This window comes from Callospermophilus lateralis, chromosome 3 (genome assembly GCF_048772815.1).
Source record: "Callospermophilus lateralis isolate mCalLat2 chromosome 3, mCalLat2.hap1, whole genome shotgun sequence".
Lineage (NCBI taxonomy): Eukaryota > Metazoa > Chordata > Mammalia > Rodentia > Sciuridae > Callospermophilus > Callospermophilus lateralis.
The window spans coordinates 194,816,386-194,839,460 of record NC_135307.1 but is presented as its reverse complement, the minus strand read 5'-3'; the positions used below and the strand labels follow the sequence as shown (position 1 = coordinate 194,839,460).

The following is a 23,075-nucleotide window of genomic DNA, read 5'->3' as shown; positions in this document are numbered from 1 at the left end:
ATGGGTCCAGAAAGGCGCAGCGTGACTGGATTAGAACTCCGTCCGTAGCCCGCCCTTCCTGAGCTGCCCACCGGCGCCCGCAGCACCCTAGGCCGCCCGAGGCCCTCCTCCGCGGTGGGGTCCGAGATGTCTCGCACCTGCGACTTGAGATGGCTGAGGGCCCCCAGGTGGGGTGGGGCTGGACCCGGGCGATTGGCTCGCTGGCCCGGGGGTGGGGGCGGTAAAGGGAAGGGGCGGCCGGGCGCGCAGGAGGGATAGTCCTGGGCCGCCGCAGGCTTGGTCCCTGCCTGCGCAGCGCGGGCCTCGCGGTGACCCACTTCTCGTCTCCCCCGCACCCGGCTCGGTTCACCATGAACGCCGGCGGCCAGGGCTACCCGCTGGCCTCGCTCTACGTGGGCGACCTGCACCCAGACGTGAACGAGGCCATGCTCTACGAGACGTTCTCGCCCGCCGGCCCCATCCTGTCCATCCGTGTGTGCCGCGACGTGGCCACCAGGCGCTCGCTGGGCTACGCCTACATCAACTTCCAGCAGCCGGCCGACGGTGAGCCCCGGGAGGGCAGACGAGAGGGGATGAGCCCCAGTCCAGAGAGACCGCCCCCAGGACTGGCCGCTCGCTTTAGTGTTCCATTTTGCAGCCAGGGAAACTGAGGCGCAGAGATGCAGGGTCTTGGAAGGGGCTCGGTAGCTGAGGCGAGAATTGCAGTGACTGCATTGCTCCTTTTGTAGAGAAGAGAGATTAAGACCACGTGAAAACAGCTAAAGCCTTTGGGGTAGGGCAGACCTGACCCCAAATAGACAGTTGTGGTTACTCAACCCTTCTGAGCCCAGTTGCTTCTCCGCAAAATGGAGCTCCTGTCTGCCTTCAAGAGTGGTTGTGAGGATGAGATTGGAAGCACCTGGGGGGGGGGGGGAGGCGTCCAAGAAGGCACAGCTCGAGAGTTCAGAAACCTGGGTGCCAGCCTCCCAGGGAGCCTGACATAAGGTCTACACTGTGGCCTCCATTTTCCCCGGTGTCCCAAGGCTGATAGGATTGATTAGACTTCGTTAGATGAGTAGGTCTGCACCTCTTTTGAGAATCGAGGACAAAAGAATAGGTGAGGTGAGCCACTGTGAGGTGAGCTGGGGCAAATGACCCCAGTATCCATGGGGCTAAGGCTTACTCCCCAAGAGAGGAAGAATGGAGAACTGTATAATCCCAACGAGTCCAACTTGGAAGGCTGAGCAAGAAGGATCCCAAGGTGGAGGTCAGCCTGGGCACGCTGGAGACTCTGTCTTTAAAAAAAAAAAAAAAAAGGAAGTGGTTTGTGTGGGCCTGGGGATGTGACTCAAGGGTAGATCTTGCCTAGCATGGGGGAGGCCCTGAATTCCATCCCCAGAAGACCCCCCCACACCCACACACACAGAGAAAGGAGATCTGGATTGAAAAATAGTGAATAATAGCTGTAATGCTGTGGTGTAACCCTCTAGAAACATGGCCGAAAAAAGCCTGCCCCAGCCTCAGTCCAAAAGAAGGTGGCTTACTGCAGGGGTCCTGGGAGGATGGGCAAGTTCTCCTGAGCTGGGGTTTGTGTGGCTGAACTGAATGCTTCCCCCTTCCTCTGTCCCGCCCCACCTGCTATGGTGTTCCTGGCTTCCCAGCCCCTCTGCAAGCATGGCCAGTGTCCAGGGACCTGACCTTTTGGTCCCAGCTCATAAACAGGGGCACTGAGCTGCAGGGAGCAGGAGTCTTGCCCCTGGCTACTGGGACTGGATGAGGGACTCCTTGAGGCTTGCTCCCCTGCACTTCCCAGCTCCCTCCATGTCTCTGAAACTAGCAGAACCCCACAGCAAAGGCAGTGTATTTATTATCTTGGAGGGACAGGCAGTGGCAGTGGCAGGAGGGTGAATAGGAGTGGCTATTTTCAGACACACTGCCATCTACCAGACTCCTATTGCACATCCAGTGCAAGTGCAAACGTGTCACATTGTATACCTGACTTTTCAGTCTGTCCAACAGGTTGGGGGTAGGTGACATTACTTCTTTTCTAGGTGTGCAAAGGAGGTATTGTCATTGTCCTCACTTTACAGGTGAGGAAACTGGCTCAGACAGGTGGCATTCACTTTCCTCAAAGCTGGACTGCCTGGGTGGGACTGACTCTCAGCTCTGCTGTTCATCACCTTTGAGCTTTAATTTCCTTAAACTGCTGCCACCCCTTGTCATTTGGACCCCTCTGTTACATTCTCATCTACTCAGCGTGCTTAAGAGGACAAAATAGACCTGGCTCTACCACTAACATTTTACCCTTCTAAGCCTCAGTTTTCCCTTCTGTAAAATGGAGATGGGAATCCTTGCTCACCTGGGTTTGGGGAGGTGGGAGTAGCACTGTGCACATTAATTTCTCAGCCCACCCCTCCTGAGCTTTTAGGCTCCTGTCTCAGGTGAGAACCACACAATGGCTGTTTTCCAGTTCTAATTAAGTGTCATAGATGGTCAAGGTCAGGAAATTCCCTTAATCTGCTTTCTTTCCTCCTGTCCAGCTGAGCGGGCACTGGACACAATGAACTTTGAGTTGATCAAAGGCCAACCCATCCGCATCATGTGGTCACAGAGAGATCCAGGACTCCGCAGATCAGGTGTGGGCAACATCTTCATCAAGAACCTGGAGGACTCCATCGACAACAAGGCTTTATATGATACCTTCTCCGCCTTTGGGAACATCCTCTCTTGCAAGGTGGGTGTGCCAAATACCTGTGTGGTGCAGGGCTGCCAACCAGCACTTCCCTTTACAGTTTAGAAGGTCCTTTCAGCACAACCCCAGGTATAGCAAGCACTTGAACTACAGCTGTTCTTCTCAGTTTGTCTCAACAGAACTAACAGAATCTACCTGTCAGCCCTCTGTGTGACCAGCCCCAAGTGGTGGCCATCAGCGACCACTGTCTATCTAGATCATAGCTCTGCAGTTGGTGGTTTGTTCTGAACCCAGCGGGGCACTTTGGTTTGACCTTGGCTGCCCTCCCTCCTGTGCTCCTTCTGCCTGATGGGAGGCCTCTGGGGCGTATGAAGCAGTGCTTGGCTGGGAGCTGGGAGCTCGGCTTTCCTCCCTGTGGCCTCCCACCCTCCAGCAGCCTAGCTTGAGCCCCCATAGACAGAAGGTAGAAACTCACTGGGCCTTCTGAGTCTTGAACTCAGAACTAGGATACGAATATTTCTGCATGCTGTTGGCCAAGACAAGACTCAAGACCAACCCACAGGCAGGGTAAAGAGTGAGGGGGCTAGAGATTACAGGACAAAGGCTACAGGAAAGCCATGAATGGGGCTATCATGGCCATCAGTGTCCGCATCTTGTTTTTGTTGTGCCTGTTGAATACAAATGGAACCACTGAGCTGCACCCCCAGACCCTGCCACATCTTGTTAAGGTTTCTTTGCGGGCTGGAAATGGAGCTCAGGGGTAAAGCACTTGCCTAGCATACATGAGGCCCTAGGTTTGATCCCCAGCACCAAAACAAAACAGAAGGATTTTTCTCCCATTGGCATGCAAGTTCACTCAGAGTAGTGATCCTGTACTTAGTCACTGTTGCATTTCAGTATCTCAACTAGCCATGAGTACATAATAGGTGCTCAGTAAATATTTGTTGAGTGATGGGATGAATTATCATTTGAGAAGGTCTCTGATTGTTCTCACTTTGTCTATGAAGATGTTGAGCAGCAGAGGCCAGACAGCAGGTTGGTGTGTGCTGGCCAGAGGGCTTAAGCCTGGGTGTTCTGCCCCTGTGTTGTATGGGGAAGGCTGGTGAGTTACCCTGAAGCCTCTGGGGCAACCACCTTCCTGGGGACTTATGGCCATCTCTGTCTTGGAACTTTTCCGAGTGCTACTTTGTGTCAGGCACAATCCCTAAGTTCTAAGGCCTCATGCCTTCTCTCTGGATGAGGGACTCTCCCTGTGGTTCAGAGGAGCAGACTGAGACTTGAGGTATAGTAATACACTAAAGTTCCCTGTGACAGGGACACAGGGCTGCTCCCCATTTTTGAGGATCAGTGGAAGAGAGAGACTCTTCAGTAACAATGCAGATTTGCTAAGTACCTTCTACGTGCTAGGTTTTCAGCACATATGGTCACATCCAATTTCCCTCCACAGCCCCTTAAGTCATGCAAAGGATCACTGAGTTGCACTTGAGGACAGAGAAGTTTAGAGAGTTGGAGTCACTTGTCCACAGTTATGTTGCACTGGGGTTGATTTTTAGTGGCAGAATCAGAATTTGAATTAGTGGATTTGCCACTGAAGAAAATTGAACAGGGGTCAGTGTGTCAGTGCTGGGTACGGGCCTTGAGGTCCTCTGGGACTCTGAGGAGTAGATAGAAAGCTCCATGTGATGCAGGCAGGTCTTTGCAGACTTAATGAGGCTCTGTTGTGGGCCGGTTTAGAAACAAGGCTTACTGTGTGTACCTAACCTTGGGAGCTCTTGGGCCAGTTGGAGATGGAATAGCTGGAAATCAGCTCTGAGGGAGAAGCATGGTGATCGTGACGGTGATAAAGAAGGAGAGAGCCATTTAGCTGTCAGAGAGGTTTCTGTATCACTGTGGGAAGAGCACATGACCTGAATCAGGTCACCTAAGTGCCAAGCCCAGTTGCTTAGTTGGGAGCAACATAAGGTCAGACCATGGTCTGGGGCCAAATGTCCTGTGTTTAAACCTTGCCTCTTCCACTTCCTGGTTCCATGACCTTAGGCCTAAAAAGGTGACTTTGGTAGGAGGAACCTACCTCATAGGTTGTCATGAGGATAAACTGAGTTATGTGGAGCCAATGGAAAGACACTTGAAGTACTGTCAGCAACACATGGCAAGTAAAATAACTAAGAAGCTATTTCTGCTGGCTGACCTTGGACAAGTCATTTATTTCCATTTTCCCTCTCCGACTCAGGTTGAGAATTGTCTGGGAGGTTTCTCCTAGCAAACATATCAAGAAAGGTATAGGATGCTCTTGCAGGTGTGCGACCCACAGTGGGGTCCCAGTCAATGTTACTGAGTGTGGGTGGAAGAGCCCTGTCTGGGGCTGGGAGGTGGAGGGTGTGTTCTGGGCATGAGTGTGGATGCAGGATCAGTTGTGCAGATCTATTGGAAAGCCTCAGACGCTGAGAATTTTGTGCGTAGGAGTCACTGGAGCTCAAACAGACTGGTCAGAATCACATTTTAGAAAGAGCATCCCAAGCTGGGCACAGTGGTGCACACCTGTAATCCCAACTACTTGGGAGGCTAAGGCAGGAGGATGGCAAGTTTGAGATCAGGCTTAGCAATTTAGTGAGACCCTGTCTCAAAATAAAAAATAAATAAAAGGGCTGGGGATGCAGCTTAGTGGTAGAGTGCCCCTGGGCTGAATCCCCAGTGCTATTGAAAAAGAAAACACAATGGGGGTTTGAGGACCTGCTGGCGTAGGAAGACAGAGCTAGTCTGTGGTGTAGGCACAGTGTGCTCATTCTGAGTACTCGATTATCTTAAGCAAGTGGATTGGTCTCTTTGAACTTCAGTTTCCCATCTCTACAATGGTGCTGTTATGTGACATAGGATTATTTTCTATTTTTGGTGCTAAGGATGGAACCCAGGGCCTGTGCCTGCTAGGCAAGCACTGTCCCACTGAGCTACCCCAGTCCTCATGGGACCGTCTTTGACATGCGCAGAGTGAGCACACGGGGGGCTGGGCACTCATGATCATCTTTGTCATCCTTTTCTCCGGAACTCCGATTGGGAGTTGGATGTTCTGTCTGTCCTTCCTCCCTGTGGTCCAGGTGGTATGTGATGAGCACGGCTCTCGGGGCTTCGGCTTTGTGCATTTTGAGACCCATGAGGCTGCGCAGCAGGCTATCAGCACCATGAACGGGATGCTGCTGAATGACCGCAAAGTGTGAGTGGCTGTGCCCCGGGGAGGGTCGGAGGCTGGAGGGACCAACTAGGAAAGGTGGGTGCCAGACGCTGGGCAGCATTCTTTCCGAAGCATGACCTCAGGCAAGTTGCTTGACCTCTCAGGGCCTCTCCTAATGTCAAACTGGAGCTGATGCGGGGTGTTAAAGGGTTGTCCCAAGTCAGAAATTCTGTGACCATCTCGAAATTTGAGAGGGGATTTCAGCTGAAGGCCACATCGTCCATGGACTCAGTGGTTTCATCTGTTTCCCAGTCTTCTCAGTCTGGCTGTGCATTTTCTTTAAACCTTGTTTGTTTCATGGGATTTGGGGACAGAAGGAAAAGCAGCACATGCTTAGCCTGTCCAGGCCGATGTCACCCCTGCTTTACAGATAGGAAGATACAGATGCTGGGGAGGACCTGCTTCTGGCTGCGCCCTCCCCAGTGTGGATTCTGCCCATCTGGTGGCCCAGCCCTCAGTGCTGGGGAGGGAAGGCGGCTTTGAGCTGGGAGAGTACCTGGGGGCATTTTACCAGGGTCTCTGGTCGCGGGGGTCCTATTGACAGGTCACACTGACCTAGGTGGGCTTTTACCAATTCTCAAAAAGGTGTCATCTTGCCTGGAGTGGAGGCGCATGCCTGTAATCCCAGCGTCTTGGGAAGCTGAGGCAGGAGGATCATGAGTTCAAAGCCAGCCTCAGCAATGGCAAGGTGCTAAGCAACTCAGTGAGACCCTGTCTCTAAAGAAAATACTCAGGTCAAGTGTCCCTGAGTTCAATCCCTGGTACACCCCCCAAAAAAAGTATCATCTTTGTTAGCAAGTATTAACTCAAATTTCCCTCTTCCGCTTGGTTTTCATCAGCACCAGCATTCCGTGTGCTTGGCTCTCTTCTTAGAGTGCCCCTAGATTCACACCTACCACAGAGCTATGCTTTTATGTTTTGAGATGGCGTCTTGCTAAATTGATAAGGCTGTCCTCCAACTTGCAGTCCTTCCGCCTCACCCTCCCAAGTCCCTGAGATTACAGGCGTGGTGAATGCACACAGCTATCCTTTTTTTTCCCCTTAAGGAGACATACCAGCTCGGCATAATGGCGCTGTCTGGTGGCCCAGCTACTTGGGAGGTTAAGGCAGGCAGACTGTGTGAGTCTAGGCATTGAGACCAGCCTGAGCAACAGTGAGACTCTGTCTCTTTTTAAAAATAGAAATAAAATGGAAAAAGGAAAAAGGTACTCTCCGAGGTATGTTTATGTGAACTTGGAAATTACTTAAAATTAATGTTGTATTTAAGGGATTTCAGCCCATCCCCCAGAGTGACATTGGCATTGACCTTGTCTGATTGACTCAGTCCTGCTTTTCTAGTGCACTCGGTATGTATTAAATGGATAAGCAAAGCCTCATGATGTGATTTGGATCCCAGTTTCACAGGAATGAGCACTGAGGCTCCGAGAGGTGAAGTAACTTGCCCAGGGTTACACAGTGAGGCAGATGCAGACTGAGGATTCAAGTTCTTGTCTAAATCCCAAATTCATGCTCTTGCCTCCTGTGCTCTTAGCTGCCTGGTATATGGTGTGTGTTTGTCACAAAATAAAGTCTTCTGAATCTTATGCTAGGGACAAGCTCTGAAACATAGCCCCTTGGCTGTTGGAGAGTCTTGGACAGGTTCATCTACACGGAACGGCCCTGTGCAGTTGCCCAGAGAGGGAGGTGGAGGCTGGGAAGGACAGTGACTGGCACAAGTGGCCCAGTGATGCTGGGTGGCTTGGGGGTGCGGTGAGGGGTGCTAAGGTTGGCCGCTGCCTGCCCTGGTGGTGTGTCCACAGCTTTGTTGGCCACTTCAAGTCTCGAAGGGAGCGGGAGGCCGAGCTGGGTGCCCGGGCCCTGGAGTTCACCAACATCTATGTGAAGAACCTGCACGTGGACACGGACGAGCAGGCCCTGCAGGACCTCTTCTCCCAGTTTGGTGTGTGGGTTCCCTGAGGGAGGAGGGGTCCCTACTGCTCCTCTGTCACACCCAGGTTTGCCATGAGGAGGGCCCTCCTGGGGCTTCCCGAGGTCAGGGAGGGAGCATCCTGGGGCTCCCCGCCTCCCCTTTGAGCCAGGTTGATCCTTCCCAGGAAAGATGCTGAGTGTGAAGGTGATGAGGGACAACAGCGGCCACTCCCGGGGCTTCGGCTTTGTCAACTTTGAAAAGCATGAGGAAGCCCAGAAGGTAGGAGCCGCCCAGTGGCTCTGTTCCAGGGAGGAGGGGCAGAGCCAGGACTAGGAGGAAGGGAGATCAGGTGTATGGGCCTCCAGCCGCTGTGGAGGGGAAGAAGTTCCCCTCTATTTGGGTGGGAGAGTCTGGCCCTTCTAGGCTGGGGGGCAAGGGCAAGGGCAAAGGCAAAGGCTCCATCCCCATGGTCACTTCTAAGCCTTGCAGTTCAAAGAATTGAATACTGAGGCAGGGAAGCCAAAGTCCTCATCAGACACAAATCTTTACTAATGAACCAGCCACTTAAGACAGTTCCCTTCAATATTTCTCCTAACACAGTGTAAAAAATAAAAAAACCATGAAAAATCCTAGCCACTGAGTCAAGAAATGCTTGGGATTGACTTCTGATTCTTGTGGTTGAGCTAATGAAAATGCAGTTCAAAGTCCATAGATAACAGAGATAAGTTGCACTTCTTGCAGAGGATGCGGAATTTTATGCAGTTAACTGACCTAAGCCTGCTAAATCCTTAGTTTAAGATACAAACATTTTCTTTCTTTTTCTTTTCTCTTTTCTTGGGATTGAACCAGGAGCACCTCACTGCTGAGCCACACCCCCAGCCCATTTTATTTATTTTTTATTTTTTTAATTTTTTTAGAGAATTTTATATATATATAAAATATATATATGTGTGTATATATAATATATAATATGTGAGTGTGTGTATATATATATATATATATATATTATATATATAATTTTTTAGTTTTCGGTGGACACAACATCTTTATTTTTATGTAGTGCTGAGGATCGAACCCAGTGCCCCATGCATGCCAGGCGAGCGCGTTACCACTTGGGCCACATCCCCAGCCCAAATCCATTTTATTTTTTTATTTTGAGACAGGGTTTCACTGTGTTGCTTAGGACCTTGCTAAAGTTGCTGAGGCTGATCTTGAATTTGTGATTCTCCTGCCTCAACCTCCCAAGTTCCTGGGATTACAGGCGTGTGCTGCAATGCCCAGCCAAGACACAAATGTTTATTTAAAAAAAAAAAAAAAAAAAACTTACAGGGCTGGGTTTGTGGCTCAGTGGTAGAGTGCTTGCCTAGCAAGGGCGGGGCATGGGTTAGATCCTCAGCACCACATAAAAATAATAAAGATTGTGTTATGTACATCTACACCTAAAAAATGAAAAAAAAAAAAACTTACATTCCTCAGTTAGCAAAAAGAATTCTTTCGTACTGTGAAATACCAATATGAAGTGATGATTATAATTGTCCTTTTGTGTGTGTGTGTGTGTGTGTGTGTGTGTGTGTGTGTGTGTTACTGAAGATTGATCCAGGAATGCTCTACCTCTGAGCTACATCCCTGGACCTTTTTTATTTGAGACAGGGTCTTGCCAAGTTGCCCAGACTGACCTCAAACTTTCTATCCTCCTGCCTCAGCCTCCCAGGTAGCATCTGGGATTACATGACATGATTACAGCTGTGCCTTCATGCCCAGCAGTAATCGTGTCATTTGCTTGCTGCTCTGTTCAAATTGTCCACATGTAGTTGCAGTAAGAACTTGAATTTCAGATATTTTCTAGCAGACTTTAATTTTTAAAGCAGTTTTAGGTTCACAGCAAAATTGAGTGAAAGGCACAGGTATAGGTATACTCCGTTTACCCCTACACATACCTGGCCTCCCCTATTGTCAGTGTCCCCCAACAGTGACATACTCATTATAGCTGATGAACCTGCACTGGCGCATGGTTATCACAGGACATGTGCTCATTGTCTCACTATCAGTGTTTCACTGCCCTAAGAAACTGTGCTCTTTCAGCCTTCCCTACCCACCAGCCACTGGCCAACACTGACTGTTTGTACTGACCTCACAGTTCTGCCTTTTCCAGAATGTCATATAGTGGAAACCATATAGCATGTAGCTTTTACAGGTTGGCTTCTTTCACTGAGTAATATGTGTTTAAAATATGGGAAAACGTGAATATATTTAAAATAATTAATTTTTATTTTTTTATTTTTTATTTTTTTTCACACAAAGTCACCTCTCTGGGAAGTTTTTATTTTCTGGCCCTACCCTTCTGATGCAAAAATATTGATAATTAATTTTTAAATATGGCTCAGTGGTAGAGCACTCACCTAGCATGTGTGAGTATTGTGTCCAACTACAACTAATTTATATATTTATATATATAAATTTTTAATTTAAAAAAGGGAAACTTTGCAGACTTCAATTTTTTATTTTTAAATAGAGCCCTACTCAAATTTTAAAGATCTATAATTCACTTTGCAAAACTTTTCAAATGACCTTTATCCGGTACTAATGATCCTGAGCAAGGAAGGCCAGAGTGGTTTGCAGGGAGTTCCCTCTAGGCCCAAAGGCAGGGCTGGAGACCAAGGAGATGGCCAGGTCTGGGTGGTTACCAGTGTTTGCTCCCCTCCCCAGGCTGTGGACCAAATGAATGGGAAGGAGGTGAGCGGGCTGCTGCTGTATGTGGGCCGAGCCCAGAAGCGGGCAGAGCGGCAAAATGAGCTGAAGCGCAGGTTCGAACAAATGAAGCAGGACAGGCAGAACCGCTACCAGGTGAGCCCAGGCCTTCATGTGGACAAAGGGCTCTACATATTCCAAATCCCCTAGAGGAAATCCTACTCCAGGCTACAAATAATTAGGCCAAATGTGTCACATTCAAAGGTGGAATGTGGTGCAGTCATTAAAATTATAGTTAAGTAAGGGGCTCGAGCTGTGGCTCAGAGGTAGTGCGCTTGCCTGGCATGTGGGAGGAACTGGGTTCAATTCTCACCACCACGTATAAATAAATAAAAAATAAAGGTCTATCAACATAAAAAAATATTTAAAAAACGTTTTAAGTTAATTCATGTAATTAAAATTGTAGATCAGTACAATTTAAGCCTTCTTTGGGAAATGAATCCTTCAAAAGTTTTTAATAGAAGTTCTAGGTCCCTCATGGAGAAGGGTGTGTGTACTCCATACATACCTACACCCACGCGCGCAGCCCATCCTCAGTAGCGCACAGTGAGGAGCAGTTTTTCCTCTCTACACTAGGGACGTTCAGCAATGTGTGGAATTTTCAGTGGTCGTGTTTTGGGGGCAGGGTGCTACTGGGTACAGGCCAAGGACACAATATGGGCAAGCAGGATATACAACTGTACAATGGTGGGGTCTCAGTTCTGTTGTGTGTTCATATACTTTTGTGCTTGGGCAGTCTGGAAGGAGGACATTGAGGTCCTGGGGGCAGCTGACATTCAGGGCCAAGGAGCCAGGGGTCTGAGGTTAGACCACCGGGGTCAGTCCTGTCGGCCATTTCCAGGCTGTCTGATCAGAGGCGATGCACTTGACCTGTTTATGCTTCAGTTTTGATGTGTGTGAAATGAGGATTGAAGTCTCCTTCTCTTAAGGATTAAATGTCAAAATGTGTGAAGGACCTGGGGGTGTGCCTGGCACCAGGGGAGGGTCAACTTACTTGGTTCTGAGCCAGCAGGCGTGAGTGGCAGCTGGCCCTGCCTGGGAGGAGCTCTGCGTCCCCCTGTGTCTCCCATCTATAAAAAGCGTAAAGCCCATGGGGAGGTGGAGACCCAGGCAGGTGTATGAGAACCGCCCAGGGCTGCAGCTTCTGGGTAATGGGCATGCTGAGCCATGGGAGCCTGAGAACAGGAGGCTGGGCTGGCAGGGCTCCCAGTGACTCTGGTGGCCATGGCAGCCCGATGTCGTCCTAAGGCAATCTGGGGCTTGAGGCGGGAGGGCGAATCAAGCAGTGCCCTTTCCTATAGGGCGTGAACCTGTATGTGAAGAATCTGGATGACTCCATTGATGACGAGAGACTGAGGAAAGTGTTCTCTCCCTACGGAGTGATTACCAGTGCGAAGGTGAGGGCCGGGACGCGTCCAGGGCACAGCCTCCCCTTCACCCTCCCATCCCCGCACGCCCACCAACCTCTCACTGGGCATTTGGGGAGTTGGTGCTGGGCTTTTTAGGGCTCTGTCTGACCCTATTGGAGCTCGTAATCCATCTGCAGCCTTGTCTAGGTTGGAGGGGAAGAAAGTAGATGTATAGTCTACTACTGGATTTGTTGGGGTGCACTGTAACAACATTTATTGAGCACCTGCTGTATGCCAGATTCTGGAAATTTATGTCTTAAAATTTCTGTGGACCTTTGTATTCTGGCTTTGGCCAATGACATAACCCCTTTGGGACTCCGTTTTCCTATCTGAAAAATGAGAGAATGGGTTGTATTGGTTTTCCACATTCTTCCCCATTTATTGAGCACCGTGTGCCCACCCCTGTGAGACATCTGAGATGTGAAAATGGTCCTCCTACTCAGTAGCTCTATGACCCTGACCAGGAGTCTTAACTTCTTAGCCTTATCTCTTTAGAGCCATGGGCTCACTGCATGGTGCTCAGCCCCGGCTTCTTGAGGATGGCCTGGAAAGTTCTTCAGTACAGACCTGGATCAGACAAATTGAATGTAGATATCTGGAGGCAGGGCTTGGGTACCTTTTGAAAAGTCCCCAGATGGTTTTAAGATGACCCATGGCTTATTCATCCCACACTGTGGGAAGCATCTAGGAACATACCAGGTGTGTTCTGGAACAGACTGGTATGTTCTGTTAATAGCCTTTAAATACTGTGAACTCATAAGAACGGGGGATGCTGGAGGCAAAGCTAGGTGGGACGGAGGGAGGCTTCCTGGAGTAGCAGTGGCAGCAGCATTTGACTTGTCAGGCTCTGTGGGTGGGAATTCGGAACAGTGTGGGTGATGGGGCTGGGGACCTGCGCATATGTGATGGTTGGGGTCTTAGAAAGGGATCTAGAATTTCTCTCGACGTTGAATCCAACCTTAAACCTTTCAGGGAGCCTGGTATCTGGGGAAGATTCTCATTTGCGACGGTGGAGAGGTAGAGACCTTTTAAAAAATGAGACAGGAAACTATGGGATCAGGTCTTGCTTTTAGGAAGTGCAGCACCCTTGGTGCAGTATTGTACTGGAAAGCTGTGCTCTTCGAGTTCCTTAGACCTACATCTAAATCCCAGCCCTACCATTTCCCAGCTGGAGAACCTGGGCATATGAGTGCCTTTCAGACTCTGTTTACCCACCTGTGAAACGGAAGCAACAACATCCCTCGGGAGGCTCCCGAGTGCTGCGCATGGAGCTGCATACAGAGCACGTGCAGTCCATGTGCAGCAGGCTGGAGTGGCTGTGATCATCAGGCACACATTGTATTTAATTTTAGGAGATTCACTGACATTGAGGAGTCCTTGAACAAAGGACATATATAAATCTGGATCGCTTGGAGTTGAGGGACACCTGGGGTGATCATCTTTTCAGTAGGCCAATCAGGTTATGAGGACTTTATATAATTTTATATATTTTCCATTTTATATAAAGTAGTGATTATGAGAATTGAGTTGATGTATAAACTAACTACTATAAATACTTAGTCCATAGTCAAGTTCATAATAAATTCTGCATGTTTACTAATTATCATTACCATTGTTTTTACCTATCAGTTTTTTGTGTTTTTTTTTTTTTGCTACTGGGGATTGACACAGGGCATTCTACCAGTGAGCTACATCCCCAGCCCCTTTTATTTTTATTTATATATATATATATATATATATATTTTTACTAGGGATTGAACCCCGGGGTGCTTAACCACTGAGCCACATCCCCAGTCCTTCTTTATATTTTATTTAGAGACAGGGTCTCACTGAGTTGCTTAGGGACACACTAAGTTGCTGAGGCTGGCTTTGGGATTCTCCTGCCTCGGCCTCCAGGTATGCCTGGCATCCTACTAACAGTTCTTAACAGTATTTTTGTGTCAACATCTCTGTCTGGTGAGCCTGTGGATCCCTTCTAATAATATTTTTAAATGATAAAATTCACAGGATTATAAAAACCAGTTTTATTGAAGTATGACATCAAAATACTAAAATGTCAGAAGTAAGTACTACTTGTTTTTTTATTGCCGTGCTTGGGATTAAACCCAGGGTCTTGTGCACGCAAGGCAAACACTCTACCAACTGAGCTATATCCCCAGCCTAGTAAGAACTTCTTTATTAACACATCAACCTAAGATCTATCAGGGTAGTAGAGTAAATGACAGCTTGAGATCAGCAACATTATGTCATGATTTCTCTTCACGACAGTCATAGGCCTGGGTAAAATTGCCATGATATTTTTCTTTTGTTGCCCATATTCATAATGGGAGGAAATGCTAGTGTAGAAATAAGCCTGTCACTTTTCCCCATTAAGTTCACAGCCCCTCTGAATTCTATAATGACTTCCCTGGGTCGGGGGATCTATGGGTTCCCAGCTATACTGTGGGGTGGCAGTTTGAAAGTCACCAAGTCAGAGTGTGGGCTCTGAAAGGGCAGGTGTTAGAAAGAGCTCTAGCCCTAAGAGTGTGGGAGCCGGGCAGTGTCTCAATCTCAGGAAAGCTTACCCACAAAACAGGGAGAGATCCTGGAAGAGAAAAAATATTAGTTAAAAAAGTGAAATCCAAATGAAGTGTAGAGTGGGCGGGGAGAGTGTCCTGGTTAATCACATTGCATTAGGGTCAGAGTCTGGACAAATGTGCCTTGCTAGCTTAGGGAGGCTGCGAGGGACCCAGGACTCGGTACTGTTCCTGTAACTTTTCTGTAAGTCTGAAGTTACTCCAAAACAATGAGGCCATTTTATAAGGCTGAGAATATCTTCCCCAAACTCCTAAAGAACTTGGCCCAGGGCCTTGCAGAGGCCTCTGGCTGTGTCTGGGTCCCTTTCTTCCAGTAAAGTGGGAGCTGCAGGACCTCCCTCACCAGGAGGCTGTACACGTGAGCCTCATGTAAAGGCATGCAGTGTCTGGCACACAGTGGCCTCAGTCAACTCAGGGTGCACAGCTTGTTCCCTGAGCACAGGTTTCGCACGGGGCTTCCTGGGGGAGGAGGGGAGCACAGCTCGGGAGTCTTCCTCCTCCATCCCCAGCAACCCTTGTCTTGTCTTGCTTTTAGGTGATGACAGAGGGTGGCCACAGCAAGGGGTTTGGCTTTGTGTGTTTTTCCTCTCCAGAAGAGGCAACCAAAGCTGTGACAGAGATGAATGGGCGCATCGTGGGCACCAAGCCTCTGTACGTGGCATTGGCCCAGCGCAAAGAGGAGCGGAAGGCCATCTTGACCAACCAGTACATGCAGCGCCTCTCCACGGTGCGGGCCCTGGGCCGCCCCCTCTTGGGCTCCTTCCAGCAGCCCTCCAGCTACTTCCTGCCCGCTCTGCCCCAGGTGACAGTTTGCCCACAGCTCCCGCCACACCCTTTCCCTGATAGCCAGGTAGAGCAGGAAGGCGGGAGCTTCCAGGAAGAGCTTCTGTTGAAAATTCACTAGGCAGCTGTCCCAACCCCTGAAGCTGTCACCTCACCTGTAAAAGGTGGAGTACCCAGGAGCATCTCCCCGCCTGAGAGTCTTGAATCGCTTGTGCAGAAAGACTTTCTTTGGTCAGATAAGTTGAGATGTTGTATCAAACAAAAGGATCCTCCATTTCTTTACCACATCCACTATCCTGCCCGAACACGCTGACCCCACGTTGGCCCCCACAGAGGGGAGAGCAGGAGGCTTTCCTCAGTTCATGGTGGTTTGTGTGGGGTGCCTGTTAACACCTCCCTGCGCTGCTGTTCTGAGGAACCTGGCTTGGGAAAGGACCTCATGGGACTTAGAGGAAGTAGGAAGACAGAAGCCATTGAAGGCCACAGGGTTGGTGACATGCCCTCTCAGCTGGTACAAATCTGAGTAAGAGGTATTGCCTTTTTTCATCTAGGCCTGATAAGGAGCAGGGATTGAAATCTGAGATCTTTCCCTAAAGGGTCCTCATGAGAGAGGAAGGAGCCTTTTACCAACCTGTTCCCTAGAGGGGACAGTAGAGTTCCTGCAGTAGTGTCCCTGAAAGGATGAGATTTCTCACCTGGCCCCTCTATTGCTGAGCCCCTCATTCTAGGTCCTCTTCTCCCCCACAGCCTCCGGCCCAGGCTGCGTACTGTGCCTCTGGCTCCCTGGCCTCCATCCAGCCTGCCCCCAGGTGGACAGCCCAGCCACATAGACCTTCATGTGAGTGACCCAGCTGCCATACCCTCAGCCCAGCCTATGGGCATGGGCCCCAGAAGCAGTGTGTAACACAGGGTCAAGCCATTTCATCTCTCTTGAGCCTCAGTTTCCTCTTCTCAGTGTGGGCCTGAATGAGTGTGCATGAAGCCCCCAGAACAGCAGCAAGGCTGTAGAGGACATGCAGGGTGGCCATTGTCCTTATCTCCGAAGACTTCTTTCATTTATAGCTGAACAATCAGGAGGCTAAGGCCCTAAAGCAACTCAGCAAGACCCTGTCTTTAAATTAAAAAAGAAAAAGGGGTGGAGTGGGCCCCCTCCGCGCCCCTCCCCCCTGCACTGGGGATGTGGCTCAGTGGTTAAGGCCCCTGGGTTCAATCCCCAGTACAAAAAAAAAAAAAAAAAACAAATCTGAGAAAATGAAACTCCTCTGGCTACACTGCTGATGACCTTCCTAAGAGCCAAGTTCACGTTCACTTAAAGCTGTCTTAGGGGAACTAAGGTGCATGACTCCAGCACTTTGGCATCTTGGGGCTTTGGGCAGATACGAGCTGGCTTTGTCACTGAAGATTTCCATACTCCCACTCCCTGGAGTTTTGGGTTGGAGTCACTCATCTCTCTGCTGTCAATTTGTAGTTTCCCTTCCCAGCCCCGGACCCTTCAGAGCATGGTGATTATAGCCCATAAACTTTCTCTCTTCCATTTCTTTGTGCTGCAAGCCGTCTGTCCTCCAGCTGCTGCAATGGTCCGGCCAACAGGCATGTCTCGGCACCCCCGGGCCCACGCTGGCAGTGTCAGTCAGGCCTCCACCCAGGAGCTCCACCCGGTGCACCACACCCAGAGAGTGGGTGAGTGTGCGCAGGGCCAAGAGGACTATGGGTGTGAGGAAGGTAGGCAAGTCTTGGTGCTGAGGTTGGCCTTGGAGGGAGTAAGACCAGTCCCCATGGTGACCTTGCCTCCTGGTAAGCCAGGCTGACTCTGGAGGCCATGCATGTATGTGGCCTCCAGCTCTGGGACTTGCTCACTCTGTGGTCCTCACTAACTACTGTCCCTGATCACCTGTTCTTTAAAATGGGTGTAAGAAAAGCGCGTCCCTTTTGTGAGGACTGAGAACACACAGCCAGGAGCTGGATCTTAGGACTGCAGTGGCTGTGCTCACGTGTGGACTTTGGCTGCAAGGCAAGCACAGCCATTGCTTCACTCAGCAAACCTCCTCATGCGAGTCTGTGTGCTGGTCCTGTGCTTGGCATCTGGGGCTTCTGTATGAACAAGCTAGACTCAGTCCTTGGCCTGAGGTCACTGCCAGGCCCTGACACCCTGCTTTTTTCTTTTTATTGTGGTAAAATAACAATTTACCAGTTGACTTTTTTTTTTTTTTTTTTGGTACTGGTGGTTGAACCCAGAGCACTCTACCACTGAGCTACATTCCCAGTCCTTTTTATTTTCAAACAAGGTTTCACTAAGTTGCTAAGGCTGACCTCAAACTTGTGATCCTTCTGCCTCAGCCTCTCAGAGTTGCTGGGTTAATAAGCATGCACCGTTGTGCCCAGCATCGCTTAACCTTTTTTTTTTTTTGGTACTGGAGAATTGAACCCAGGGGCTTAACCACTGAACCACATCCCTAGGCCTTTTTATTTTTTGACACAAGGTGTTACTAAATTGCTTAGGGCCTTGCTGAGTTACTGAGGCTGGCCTCAAATTTGCGATCCTCCTGTCTTGGCCTCACAAGTTGCTGGGATTACAGATGTGTGCCACCACGCCCAGCTCCCTTACTCATCTTGAAGTGTACAATTCAGTGGCATTTAGTGCATTCACAGTTGCAGCCATTGCCACCATTCACCTGCAGAACTTTTCCTTGCAAAACAAATTATATATCCATTAAACCCTAACTCCTCACTCCCCGCCCCTCCTTCCATTCCCTGGAAACCACCATTCTACTTTGTCTCTGAGAATTTGACTATACTAAGTATTTCATGTAAGTAGAATTATATAAATGTGTCCTTTTGTGACTCATTTCACTTAGCACAGTATCTTCAGGATTCACATATGCTGTGGCATGTGTCAGAATCTGTCTTTTTAAAAAAATATTTTTGTTTATTTATTTTTATATACTGCTGAGAACTGAACCCAGGGCCTCACACATGCAAGGCAAGCACTCTACCACTGAGCTACAACCCCAGCCCAGAATCTCCATTCTTTTTAAGGCTAAATAATATTCCATTGTACACATATGCCACGTGTTGCTCATCCAGTCATCTGTGAGGGACACCTGAGCTGCTCCCACCTGCTGGCCGCTGTGCATGCTGCTGCTGTGGACATGAGTCACAAACCTCCGAGACCCTGCTTTCCATTCTTTTGGGTACATACCCACAGTGGAACTGTTGGGTGATTTGGTGATTCTCATTTTTGAGGAACACTCACGTTACATGTTTTTCCACGCTGGTTGTCTTTTGCACTCCTGTCAAGAGTGCACAAGTGTTTCAATTTCTCTATGCTAACCAACACATTATTTTCTGTTTGGGGTTTTGTATTGTGGATAGCAGCTGTTTGAACCCTGTTTATTTTTTACAGCCAACATTGGTACCCAGACGATAGGACCCAGTGGGGCGGGATGCTCTACACCAGGTCGGCCTCTCCCGCCATACAAATGTCCCTCAACTGTACACAGTACCCGTGGGGTAAGACTGGCCCAGCTGCCTGCCCTACTCTGGGCTACAGGAATCCTGACTCAGAACCTTGGCTAATGTGCTGGCTTATAAAGTTCCATTAACTAATGTGTGCAGCAGAAGGGGAAAGAGGGCCAAAGGTCATATTTTATTTGCTAATTATGATTTGCTTTGCCTAGGTTATTACTAAAATTAATTTGGATTTCTGTAGTATTTCTGTTGAACATCAGTGAAAGGTATTCTAAGAATATACTGAGTATTGAAGGGATGTGATTAAGTATCAAAATAGGACTAAAAATATCTACTATCATTTAATGAAAGACTGTGTATTTATTTTCCTACCAAAAAGAGGCCTCAAATTCAATACTATCATATCCTGTCTAGAATTCTAATGTGCCTAGTTGAACTATCTTTTGCATTTGAACAAGAGTGGTCTTTAAACAGCAAAAACACTTTTTAAAGTTACCAACATGTGAAAGGGTGTTCTGGGGACGTGTCCATAAAGCTACCTGATACGGTGCTTTATTTGGCACTTAGTGATTAGTGATGCATGACTTTCATTTGGTAACACTGATTAGGGGCATATATGGGGTCATAGCACATCTAAGTCTTCTAACCCGTGTGCTCTTGTTAGGGACTCTGCCCCACCTGGTTGTCCAGACCTTATCCCCGGCTCCCCTCTTCCAGAACCTTCCTGGAGGCCCGTGTTCACATAGTATTTGGAGGCCTTTCCCATCCCTGTGGTTAAGGGACATGTCCCCGGCACTGTATAGGTCCAGGAGCCTGCTGTGCACGTGCCTGGCCAGGAGCCCCTGACCGCATCCATGCTGGCTGCAGCGCCCCTGCATGAGCAAAAGCAGATGATTGGTGAGTGGCTGACACCCCTACATTGGGGCAGCAAAAGGAGGACTGGGAGCTGATAAGACTGCTGGGAGCCTCACAGAGCTGCCCAGCGATCTCACCCGATCTGCTTCTACCCTAGTCTTAAAACTCTGGTCAGCCCAGGCTTTTTCCAATTCTGCTGTTCTGACTAACTTGGTGAGAGACACCCCAGATGTAGAGGGCCAGGATCAGGAGGCACCATAAGAAAGCGGACAACCTTGAGTTGAGGCTGAGAAATGGCCCAGGGGTGTTACAGTTTGTTACCAAATTTAATCTGTGTTCTGGTGCCCACTGCAGGGAGGTGCAAAAAATCTGTGCACAGAACTCTTGAATTCCTGGTTTACTTCCGTCCATGACATGAGTCTGTGTGACTGAATGAGCAGGCTTGTTCCTGATTGGCAGCATCTTCCCTGCATGGTCACCGAGATCTTCCAGCTGAAGGCCTTAGATACTTCCACACCGCTCACCTCTCGGTTTATTTATTAGGGTTTTGCCATTCCATATCCCATCCCATCTGCTATAAAATTTTTTTGAATGTGCTTAACAAAGGCAGAAGTTTTTCTTAGGTGGTCTCTGTAAACACTCCCTTCTGGGAAGACCCTTATCCCACCATTTAAGATCCCAATCCTGGCTGGACCCTCCACGTGCCTGATGCCAACACTAAGACTTCTTGTTAGAAATCCTTATAGTGGAAAATGAACTTGCCCTATGATTTGTTTTCCACCCTCCAAAGAAACTCCCAAGTTCAGCATTATCATATTCTGTCCAGAATTTCGATGTATCTAGTTGCAAAATGAATGAGTGGTCTTTAAACAGCAACTGACTTTGTGTTAGGCCCTGTGCTGTAATTACTTCATATACATTATCAAATTTGATTTTTCAAACTGTCCTTTAAGGCAGGGTTTGCCATGGGCACTATGCAGCTGAAAAAAGAAGTTCCCAGTAAGTGACACAGCATAGAAGGAGCACTGGGGTTAAGAACCCAGATGTCCTCGCTGCTCCACCCCTGATACCACTCTTGGGTGCTGGGCTATGTATGGGCCAGGTGTGGCATAAGCCATCAGAGCTTGTTCTCACAGGGGAGCGTCTTTACCCGCTTGTCCATAACGTACACAACCAGCTGGCCGGCAAGATCACAGGCATGCTGCTGGAGATCGACAACTCGGAGCTGCTGCTCATGCTGGAGTCTCCAGAGTCCCTCCATGCCAAGGTAGGTAGAGCCTGGTCAGCAGGACAGCCAAGGACAAGGCCTGTCCAGCCACGAGGCCAGATGAAGTGGATCTTCTTGCTCATACTCCTTGAAGGCCTGCTGAATGTTAGTGTGGGAGAGGGCTTCCCCCCCACTTTGGTACTGGGGATTGAACTCGGGTGCTTTCCCAACAAGCCACATCCCCAGCCCTTTATATTGTATTTAGAGACAGCGTGTCTCACTAAGTTGCTTAGGGCCTCACTAAGTTGCCAAGGCTGGCTTTGATCTTGTAATCCTCCTGCCTCAGCCTCCCAAGCTGTTGGGATTTCAGGCATGCATCACCACACCTGTGGGAGAGGGCCTTAATTGAGGGTGTGCTACTTGAGGTTTTGGTATAAGGAACTACATTCTGACTCAGTATAAGGGTTTTTTCCAGTGTTCAGCAGTGTACCTCTATCTTGACAAGGTGACCGTGGGGCAAGGGATCTTGCAAGCAGCAGTGGATGAGGGGTTCACAGACCCTTTATCATGCTGAGGTGGGGGAGGCCAAGGCCCTTTTGGGATCCTTCTGAGAAGCTGTGTTAAGCCCCTCCTACTTGTGTCTCGCAGATAGAAGAGGCTGTGGCAGTGCTGCAGGCACACCAGGCCATGGAGCAGCCAAAGGCATACATGCATTGAAATCAGGTGGGTGGCTGTGCTGGGAGGACAGGGATACAGCAGCTGAGCTCAGAAGCAGCTGCGGACACTGGGCCTCAGGCTGCCTCTCAGAAACCGAGAGCCGTGTTATGTTGTTGGCTTTGAGGCATGGAGGAAGCTGAGAAATCATCACATGAGATGATGCTCTATGTGGCTGAATGGTGAAGAGTCAGGGAGGTGCTCTTGTAGCAGCTGCCCTACTGGCCTCATGCAGAATGGTCTGAGCTTCCCCTGGACACTGGCTGGCTCCATCAGCTGAATACTGGATGTCTGCTATCCTGTAGCAACAATTTTTTCCCTTCCATTCCCAGAAAATGGATTCCTTACTCCTGTGGCTGTCAAGAGAAACAGCATCTCCTGCTCTCAGCTCTGAGGCCCTGTGAACTATAACTTATTTCCCAACTGGACTGAATCTTTACTTGAGCCCTGTACATGGAATGAAGGCTGTCACCAAGCCAGCCATTTCCCTTTTGTTTTGTGCATTAAAAGTGCTGCAAAATCTGGCCTCTTAGGAGGCTTTCTTGAGCCTGAGGGAGTTGGAGGCAAAGAAAAGAGCAGACTTGACTGGGGCTTTGACCTAAAAAATAGAACCCCCAAAAGCACTAATGTACACAGGATGCATACACTAGAACCAAACTGTCAGGAACTGAGCTAGGCTACTTGTAGTAGCTCCAAATTAGAAATGACTAGCCCATCAGGAGTGCAGTGGATGGTTAAATGGGTCTCATACATTGGACTGAGAAAGTGGGAAAAAGCTACAGTGATGTGTGGCATTTCTGGACCCCTGGCTTGAGCAAACAGCTGGCAAACACCTGAGAAGCAAGAAATTGCTTCCAGGCCCTGGGCTGCTGGAGGAGTTGTGTAATTAAATGTAGAAATGTTAGGATGCCTTCCCAGATTGTGGTCTCCTTCCCCTGAAGGAAACTGAAAAGTCTCTGAAGAAGGTTCTTTGGGATAATTAGTCCTCACCTCCCATCAGGGATGTAGACCCCAGTTTTATGACCTCCCCTGTATCAGTACAGCCAAAGGATAAGGGCAAGGATCACAACCCAGCACATGAGTACTGCCATAAGTTCACCAGCAATACATCCAACTGAGTCTTCAAGGTTTATTCTGTCTTAATTCCTCTGTTCTCTATAAATGTTCTATTTTTGGAGATGAGACCTAATTTGCCCATACTGGCTTCAAACTTGTGATCCTTCCGTTTCTGCCTCCTGCATAGCTCAAACTATGTGCCACCACCCCTGACTCACAAATGCTATTTCAAACTTTCTCCACTCCTCAAGCTTCTGGCCCCATATCCCCTGTGCAGATTTTATCTTCTCTTCAAATGCTGAATGCTAAAATTTCTTCAGGCCCTCTCCTCTTCTCTTCGGTATCTGATAATGGCATCTTCAATTTGCACCTGCTCTAGGATGACTCTTGGAGACTCCTGGGTTACAGGTCTCATTTTATCTGCCATCAACTTTTTTTTTTTTTTTTTGGGTG

The 23,075-nt window shown here is 48.9% G+C and overlaps 1 protein-coding gene across 1 annotated transcript; it reads left to right on the top strand.

Annotated features, from left to right (window-relative positions):
* The first annotated feature begins 350 nt into the window (after positions 1–350).
* Pabpc1l (poly(A) binding protein cytoplasmic 1 like) lies at positions 351–22,007 on the top strand. Its single transcript, XM_076852051.2, has 15 exons — positions 351–543; positions 2,520–2,713; positions 5,764–5,879; positions 7,697–7,836; positions 7,991–8,085; positions 10,513–10,650; positions 11,856–11,951; positions 15,075–15,341; positions 16,070–16,160; positions 16,874–17,002; positions 18,726–18,832; positions 19,594–19,687; positions 20,782–20,912; positions 21,501–21,575; positions 21,899–22,007. The coding sequence occupies exons 1-14, from the start codon at positions 351–353 to the stop codon at positions 21,567–21,569; spliced, it is 1,860 nt and encodes a 619-aa protein (XP_076708166.1). The 3' UTR covers positions 21,570–21,575; positions 21,899–22,007.
* Positions 22,008–23,075: the final 1,068 nt, after the last annotated feature.